Here is a 9,413-nt window from a genome sequence, read left to right as displayed (position 1 = left end):
AGGTGACGCAGAATCATTAGCCTACGCACAAAAACGTCAACCAATAGTTTCACATTGTCTTTATTGTTAAATGCTTACAGCGAAATTGCGGGCAATATTTCAATCGAATTAACCAAAAGTAACATGATAAAGTTGCATGGAAGTTTTCATTTTATTTTTTAGATACATGTAAAGTCCAAATGTAGAAACATTTTGTAGACCTATATATATTTGCCATTATTGTCTTAGGTGCAGATGGTTTTGAATACATTCTTGGCTAACAATCTGTAGAATTGATCATGAAACAGCATTACTGTCTGTGTCGTGGGGCTGTGTTACTGATGGTGGAGTTACAGTCTGTTGAGTTCCTGTTCCACATCGTGATAAAAGGTTTCAGCGTTATACACCCACACAGTGTCTATGCCCTCCCCAGCTGTGGCATCAGGCACCCAGGTGGGAAAAGGAAATCGACAGGCAACCACCTTGGCTGAGCTCTGCAACTCTCTCTCCAGCTTGTCCTCCAGTTGGTCCATCTGAAAACAAATATCGTTGAGCACTGCTTGAAATATACACTCAGTTCATGTTATCTAGTGCTTAAATTGAACCTGACACACTTACCATTTGAGGGACTCCAAATATGACCACGTTGGAGTATTGAGCAAAACTCACCTGAAATGACAACCAAAGTCACCTGTTGCAGGAAGGCTCATTTCTACAAAAACTTTCTACCCTTCGATATTAAGGAGAGGACAAACGACACATGGAAGTAAAGGCAACTAAGGATGTCCTCTGAGGACCCACTCAGTGTATGAGAATAACTTTGAGACATGGTAAAAACCATGTGAGAATTCCTCTGCTTGATTTATTATGTGTCATGTACTGTATGCCAAGCATAAGCTGAAAGCATGACATAGCCTAGTCTCTGTAGCCAGCCTGATGCTAGTGATGATGAGACTAACCTTCCATAAGTCAGATATATGAAAGGAAGTGGAGCGATGAACTCCTTCTCTCCAGGCTCTGTAGCGAGAGTACCACACCAGCCATGGGTTCAGCTCAAACCCTGCAGCTCTGAATCCAGTCTTGGCAGCTGCTATGACCTGGACAGATAGAGAGTGCAATCAGTTTATATATTGACAGATGCAGGGCCGTAATCATAATATATATCCTCCCCCAATATTCAAATCTGGTCAAAATGTCCCCCCCAATATATTGATATAAAAATATAAATAAAATATAAATGTGATGCGTTACATCTGGCAACCACGCCCACTGTCCGAAATTATCATAACAAAAATAATCATATTCATAACTAAACGTAAAAAGTTTTCAGGGGGGGGAACCTCAGACTCCCCAGCAGATTTTGTCAACCCCAATGTTGACTCCATGGCTACGGCCTTGGACAGATGTGTAAGACAATTTCATCATGGAAGATAACTGTATCAGTACAGTTAATCTGTTTTATCCTGCAATTGAATAATGTAATTTTAAAAAAATCAGTAAGTAAAGTTATAATACTATTAAAAGGATGATATTGAGTACTCACTATTCTTCCATCACCACTGCCAATGTCAACCAGAGAACCTGATCTCGACTGCAGGACCCTCAGAACATTCTCAACCTGCGCCGAGGTTGCAGGGACAAACGGTAGGCACACCTTCCTCAGAGCTGGTGCAACAAACGGTCCCGCAACTGCATAAAGGGCGACCAAAGAACCCCCTACAAGCCCGGTGGCAATCAGTCCTATGCGCTTCTTTATGCCACTGTCGCTCACTTTATTTTGTGTCGCAGACGATTCAAATATACTTGCCTCTGACATTACACTGGCTAACTTGTAACGATTCACAGTGGATCGTTTTCATTCAAGGACATTCAAATCGACAACATAATTAACTTTAGAGTACACGGCCAGAAAACAGCAACAGTCGTAATGAACCGTTACATTATAGTCTACATTACTTTTTGCAAACAAAACGTTGCTACACTTGTAACCGATACAAAACGTCAAAATGTAATAAAAGACAGTCCGTAAGTGCCGCCAGTTCAGACTGGGTGAGTCCGTTGCAAAAATATGCCCGACTTTAGGACTGAAGACGTTTAGTTCCTACAGTAACGTCGTTCCCCCTACTCTTTTTTTTCTTGCATCTTTGTAAAAAAAAAAAAGACCAATCAGTGAGGAAAAGAAAAGGAGATTTTATAAATTACATTATTTAATTAATTGCAAAACAATTGCATTGGACAAATATTTTAACAAAAGACCACAATTAATGATTGATAGTAAATTATATTAAATATAATATCTATCATGTATTCCACAAGTATACAACTTAACAATGAAAAGCAGGTACAAGAATGGGCACAATATAAATAATAGATAATGTGTATACGACAGACAATAACTTACTTATGAGGAACATCGATGCATGTACAATACACAACCCTGTTCAAACATAAGTTTGCTGCTCATGGTTCTAGCACCATGGTACTTTGAATCAGAGAACTGACTCCCCAACAACATGCAAAAAAAAGTGATTAAGAAGACAAATAAGAAGAAAAACATCAAGGAAACATACAACACACAAGGAAATCCCCATGGTTGCCATGCAAGATCCTTCTATAACTAAATCTCCCAGATAAGCTCATGTCTTACAGTGCAAGCACTATCTTTCTATCAGACCTGATCAAGTGTCTTATCTTCACCTCATACATACCTCCTCCTACCTCAGAAGTCATTGGATGTGACACGGTGTAAGCCCCGGTGAGGGTACTGGTGCTCATGTCCGGCCAGGCTGTGGTGGTGGTGGAGCATATGGCTCGTGGTGGGCCTGTCCTCGATCAGATCCTCATCGGGGTCACCCCCGTCCTGGGAGTAGCTGTGTTTCAGCACCCGGATGCTCCTGCGGCTGGTGGGCGTGGCGTGGTGCGAGTGAGGCGACTGGGCCGCCACGGCCGCGGCCTCCGCCAGGCTGCCTGTTTCGCGCACGCTGAGGTCGCTGCGGCTCCCGCGGACGCTGGACGTCTGCGAGCCGCAGTGGTGCTCGCGGATGCACTTGGACGAGGAGCGGCGGATCTTGTTGAACTTGTCGATGTCTTCGGGCGTCTGGTCGGTCACGTCACTCTGAGACGGTGCCCGGCGGAGGGTGCACAGCTCGTAGTGCGGGGGCTCGAAGGCCTGCTGGAACATGCTGGGGTCGAAACCGTCCCGGCGGATGATGTATTTCTTGCGCGGCTGTTTGACTTGGATGATACCGGAGATAATGAGGAGGATGAGCACCAGGCCGCAGGTCACGGCGATGATGGCCACGTTGGTGTGGTCCAGGTTGTCCAATATGCTCGCTTTACGCTGCTCTGTTGAACAGGAACCTGTTTCACTTTTCCGTTTTTTTGTGTTGTCATATTGGCACTATGCACAACACCACAATGGTTTTCTCAAACAGAGTTGTTTCTCAGCTGGACTAAAACTGTTTCGTTCGACCCAGGTCAGTAACACTCACCTTTGCAGTTGTTCTCATCCCAGGGATAGACGCAGTTCTGTATACCATTGCACACCAGTGTGTTGTTAATGCACATGTTACTGTGGCAAAAGAATGTGCCTCCGTCACATGGGGCTAAAAACAAAAGAAACAAGGACAAACATTAGGTAACATCCTGAAAACAAGGTTCAAAAGTGTCCAAATAAAAGCAGAGTATCAATTGAAGAGCAGACAAACGGGTCTATATACTATCATCAGCAACTGAGCGTAGAGGAGAACAGCAAGACGCTACAAAGTCTCGGCTAAATGAGTCGACTGACGCTCTTGGAAGGTGGTGAAGAGGATTCGGAAGCGGCTCTTTCTGCTGCCCTGGTCCGCCCACATCCTTATCACGCCCACGGACGACACCAGCATCACATCGTTGGCCACGGTGGAGCAGAACTTGTTCTTCAGGTGCTCCACCGAGCTGCTGCCGTCATACACAGCCACAAAGTTGCGCTTGCACTCGTTGGAGTTGTGCATCTCATACTCGAGGAAGCGAAGATAGATCTGATATTGAATGAAAACACGAGAGAACAAAAACAGTTGAAACATCTCTTAATGCCGTCCGCACCCACCTAAACCATTCAAGTGACCAACAACTCTAATGTACAGGAAATGTCCCATTGTCTAAAATGTCATACAATTCCATTCTCAGTCTCCTACCTTGGAACGTGGTGGAGCTCTGATGATCCACCTGCAGTCCACAGCCTCTGTCTGCAAGGCCTTACCCTCCTTAGATATCATGGCCGATTCAGCATATCCCTCGGGCCCTCCCATATCAAACTCACAAACTTGAAAGAGTAAAGCAGACATTCAATTGAGAGATTTGTGGACAACTAACAGTGTAGCGTAAGGTCCAGGGGGGTTTGGCAAGGGACTTACAGTCCTACAGTTTAAATAACATTCAAACTCCATAAGTGCTAAATTCAAAACAACTGTGTTTCCTGGTGCATCACTAAGGGCTAAAAGAATATCAGAGCATACAAAAGAGGTCCAGAGTATACCTACAAGGCAGAGGTGGGAGGTCACCAAGATCTTTGAATTCAGGATCTGGAACGAGAGAAATACTATAGTAGTTCAAGTAAGCATTCTTAAAAAAAAGATAAGGTGTGCAGTAGAATGAAAACTCCCTTCTTTGGAGAATTTAAACATGAAAGAACATTTATATAATCATTCACTACTGGCATGGCTCAAACTATAAAAACTGAGTGTAAATACTCCCCCCTGGACACATACACATGCTCCCCCCACCTCTTGTCCTCTATCAAAGGGGCTGAGAGGCTGTTCCCCATCCCTGCAATGGGAGCATGTTCTGTCAGAGAATAAAGATTGTGTCCTTAGGTGGATTAATAATCCTCAGACCAGCTTTGAACAGATGCACCACTGGTGAAACGCACACATGAAATGGGACTTGATATATCAAGATGATATATATAAAGTCAATAATTTGTTAAGAAAGTGAAATCAAATTAGGTAACAATAACAAGCCACATTGCCACAGGTTAATGTAGTAATGCTGTCAGAAATGTAAGAGAAAGGACAAAGCAGGCTTTTTGAGGTTTAATCTAAAATCAGTCATAAAATCCCTATTAATCCTCTTCTGTTTCTTACCTCTGTTTCATCTTGCCACAGATTATTCTCTGAATTTGTGTGTGAGTGTGTTTGTGTATGTCTGTGTGTGGGTGTTTGTGTGAGTGTGTGTGCTTGCGTGTGTTTAAGCATCCATGTGGATATGATCAAAGACATAAGTGCTGTACTGTCTGTACAGCACAGTGTGTGAAGGTGGGGAGGCGTGTGAAAAAGAAAATGTTCACAAATGCTAAGAAAATAAGTGGTACGTTGGTCTACATCACAAACATCTTACAGTAGCAAGGAGAGGAAATGAATGATGAGGTTCAGTAGATATGGACAAAAATAATGGAATAAAATCAAAGTTTAGCTGGCAACAGTTAAACAGTCTGTTTTATCAACAAAGTCTGAGAAAGAGCAATAGAGAGAAAGAGAGACAGAGAGAGAGAGAGAGAGAGAGAGAGAGAGAGAGAGAGAGAGAGAGAGAGAGAGAGAGAGAGAGAGAGAGAGAGAGAGAGAGAGAGAGAGAGAGAGAGAGAGAGAGAGAGAGAGAGAGAGAGAGAGAGAGAGAGAGAGAGAGAGAGAGAGAGAGAGAGAGAGAGGCAGATTAATCTTCCCCCTTCAATGTAGGTGGCTTATAAAATCTGCTGGTAATAAATTCTGGGACGACTGACCATGGTATCCCTTAAGCTGCTGTGGCTCAGCACTGACAAGCTGTATTCCCCTGAAGACAAGCTTTCATTAACTTTGTGTGAGTGAAGGAAGCAAATACCCCACCACTACCAGCACCCACCACCACACTCTCTCTCTCTCTCTCTCTCTCTCTCTCTCTCTCTCTCTCTCTCTCTCTCTCTCTCTCTCTCTCTCTCTCTCTCTCTCTCTCTCTCTCTCTCTCTCATTCAAACAAGCACACACAAGCACACATAAACACCCAACAGCTGCAGGATGTGTGCCTGTACTACCAATGGACAGCACAAACCTAACCTCATCCCATCACCGAATGACCGAGTCCCTAGGGTAGAGAGTCTCTAAGGGTTAGCTAAAGGTTTCCTTTCTGGGTGTATTTTTGGCTTGTGAGTACATTTGTTTACATGTGTCCATGTGTGAGCGTTATCGAGCTGCAATTAATCAAAATGTGCCAGTGGTCTTAAACTCTCACCCCCAAGCTCCCTGCAAGAGGGTGAATAGGAGGGAAGAGGACCTGTGCCAGGGAAAGCTTAGTTAGAATAAGACTGTGAAATCAAAACCCTGATGGACAGCTGTCCTAATCACAATCTGTTCGGTATAAGAAGACAACCACAGTAGTCTGTTTAAAACGGGCACCATAAAACAATAAGGACATTTTAAGAATCAGTGCTTGTAAAAAAAGAAGAAATTGTGGCACAGGCTGGTGTACTTGTGAAGTCTCACAATAGAACTGTGTTCAAATGTTTCTCTGAAGGTTTTCCAATGATTTATCATCAGAACATGAACAGCAGAATCAAATTTGTGCTCTCTTGTCTCACCTTCAGTGAAATTGTACCGTACAGAAAACCCAGTGGCCTCCAGCTCCGAATCTGCCACAAACTTGATGTAGAGATATCGGCCACTCGACTTGGCGTAAGAAGGGCTTTCCTTGCCACAGTACCGACCAATGATTGGAGAGAATCCGAAAGGCCCATCCCGGATTTCAATGTGGTCAAATTTGCACTCCCACGAAGGTTCAATGGAAAAGCTCTCGTCGAAGAAGAGGTCAATGCACTGTCTTGGTGAAGCTGTCAGAAAATGACATACATATGACATACAATGTAATCAATTAATGTAAAGTTTGAGGGTAAAGTTATAAAAAAACAGTTATTAATTAATCACATTCACCTAATTGTCAAAAGGTATTATGTCTGCCGTGGTTTTAGGAATGCACTTTCTAATGTAATGTTTGCAACTGAATATTTAATAGAGATTATTTACTTGTTTCACTCATTATTCAACTTCCAGATTTAACTGTCAATAGTGCAACCAGCTTGGTAAATCACAACACACAGTATGCCACAAACTCAAACATTCCCATAACTAGTAGAAAGTATTTATTTTCTTAAAAAATTATATATATATTAGAATCATACCTCCTGATTTGTACTGTGGCGTTCAAACAGAAAGATGAATAGTTCACTGAGGTGTTGGATATTTTGTCTCCTCTGTCATATGGTAGTAAGATTTACCTTCTATGATGTAAATACACTCTCTTTCCGGTGGGTACTTCTCTGGGTAGTTGGGGGAAGTGAAGAGACCTCCTTGTGACTCCTTCACCCAGGTGCCACAAAGACCCGCAGGTGTGACCCCAGAGTTGTTCTTCACTGATGGACGGCACGTGAATGTAAGGTGTCAACAATCACAGTACACTGTGTGGTATTATTGTGCGCTACACGTATAATTCCGGATAAATGACAGCATTTGTTACCTGCTGTCTTTTTGGTTGGGCTGGTAGTCCCAGTTGAAACTAGAGTGAGACGGTTTACAGCTAAGACTGTGAATCGTAAGGTTTAGTCACATTAAACAAACTTGATCGTTGATAAAAAAAAAAGAAAAGAAGATACACAAACGAGACACTAAACTAATTAACAATAGTTACAATTGACGTAAACTTTGAACGATTGTATGTAAGGCATTACTATTAGTTCAAAGCTAGATAGGAAAACGACGTCAACTCACCAAGAAACAACACAAGTTTCAGAACCATTGTTCTTCCTGTCTTCAAAAAAACGTGCCATGAAATAATAGGTAAGCAAAATAGTAAAGAAATAGCCGTTTAGTCGTAGTAATTATCCACTGCATTAGAGAAACCATCTGTCCATCCGCCGCGCGTTGCCATTACGTATCCAAATGATGCAAGGATTAATGTTGCATATTCCGTCAACCTTCAGGTCCTTGTTCCACCTTGATAATCCACAAGAAACGCTTTCATTACGAACACCTCGACTCAGATTTTAGCATTGTATCGACAATGTTCATAGGCAAGCCACCTCTCACATTCTCATATACCAACTTGACTGGAGTCTTTTACATCATGTTTTATTACAGAATTTTCTCTGTTTTTAAAGCACGACGTTGATCTTTTTTCTTTTAATACCAAGGTTTCATTGTTCGTCTCAATTTAAAAACACAAGACCAATCCTTAATTGATGCTGTTGGTAATTGTTCTCTGAACTTTTCATAAACTCACTTAAACAGAGTCAAAATGGGTTATCCATATGCGCTTTTGAACAACAAAATCGACAAATCAGTCTGCCAAATGGGACTGCAGTCAATATAATAATCAGAATGCCAGATGTTTGGGAGCTTTGGGGCTACAGTATACAGTAATCATCATGAAGGCAGAAAATACCTGTTCATTCCAGACTTCAAATGATGAAGGGATTACCAAAAGAAGGCATCATGTTGTTGAATTTTCGTTTTTCTTCACTGGGAATTACATAGTTACACATTCCTTTCTGTGTCCATTGATAGGAGTCCTAAATGTGAGCACAGGTCTGTATTACAGTCATGAGATTTAATTAAACTGTGTGCAATGACTGCAGAGGAGAGGAATGAACCATGAGTTTCTGTGTATGTGCCGGCTGTGAGAGTTGATTCTATCCATAGCCTGACTGTCATAAAACTGTAGTGTTTCACTCACTGTCCTAGTCCTCAGAAGTAGGGGAACATGTTGTGGTGGGCAGTCAAAGATTACTACTGAGATTTGGAGAAAAGGGTAACTTCGGATGAGCCACTGGAATTGGATCAGGTACAATGGAAGCCAACTTGCATGATAGGTTTGTTTGTGATGTAACTATAGCTGTGGGAGATTGGGCTCTCCACAAATCTGACTTAGACATGATGCACACTCAAATAGAGACAAGTCAGTGCACACAGCTGCATTGAACAAAGGAAAAGAAAAAAGGAATGCACTCGGCTTCATTTCAACAAATGCAAAGTAAGTTGGATGTGCGTCAAGAGCCGAAAGCTAATCATCTAACCCAGTGACAAATTGGGCTTTGTTGTACAACGTTGGATTTTTCAAGAGCCAGTTGGTTGCTACACATACACATGAGAGACACCAACTGCCCCTCTTTCCTATAAGAAACTGTTTTCATGCCACAATGCATGTTATATTTAGTCTTACCACTGGACCCCGTTTGCACCAACACAGACACAAGCCCCTGAGAATGTTTAGACACAATCTCCTCTAGAGGGCAGCACTTGCATACAAACATTACATCTCCAAAAGCCTTTGAACTAAACTAATACTGACTTTTAATGTGAACATAACAAATACGTGTTTTGGAATTTTTTGTATATCAGTCAATGAATAATAACTAAAAATAACTAAATAATAAA

The 9,413-nt window shown here is 42.1% G+C and overlaps 2 protein-coding genes across 2 annotated transcripts; both read right to left on the bottom strand.

The window, feature by feature from the left end:
- Positions 1-50: 50 nt before the first annotated feature.
- On the bottom strand, positions 51-2,050 carry atpsckmt (fATP synthase c subunit lysine N-methyltransferase). The gene is made up of 4 exons (XM_062481114.1): positions 1,523-2,050; positions 939-1,076; positions 598-648; positions 51-512 (listed from the first exon to the last, which is right to left on the bottom strand). Exons 1-4 carry the CDS (start codon positions 1,793-1,795, stop codon positions 330-332), a joined length of 645 nt encoding a protein of 214 aa, XP_062337098.1. The 5' UTR covers positions 1,796-2,050; the 3' UTR covers positions 51-329.
- A 126-nt stretch (positions 2,051-2,176) lies between these two features.
- On the bottom strand, positions 2,177-7,947 carry LOC134036337 (neuropilin and tolloid-like protein 1). The gene is made up of 9 exons (XM_062481233.1): positions 7,749-7,947; positions 7,498-7,563; positions 7,259-7,393; positions 6,566-6,814; positions 4,500-4,541; positions 4,155-4,282; positions 3,770-3,998; positions 3,471-3,584; positions 2,177-3,324 (listed from the first exon to the last, which is right to left on the bottom strand). Exons 1-9 carry the CDS (start codon positions 7,774-7,776, stop codon positions 2,699-2,701), a joined length of 1,617 nt encoding a protein of 538 aa, XP_062337217.1. The 5' UTR covers positions 7,777-7,947; the 3' UTR covers positions 2,177-2,698.
- Between the last annotated feature and the right edge of the window lie 1,466 nt (positions 7,948-9,413).

This window comes from Osmerus eperlanus, chromosome 16 (genome assembly GCF_963692335.1).
Source record: "Osmerus eperlanus chromosome 16, fOsmEpe2.1, whole genome shotgun sequence".
In the NCBI taxonomy this organism is placed as follows: Eukaryota; Metazoa; Chordata; class Actinopteri; order Osmeriformes; family Osmeridae; genus Osmerus; species Osmerus eperlanus.
The sequence above is the reverse complement of the archived record's forward strand: the minus strand, read 5'-3'. Positions and strand labels throughout refer to the sequence as shown.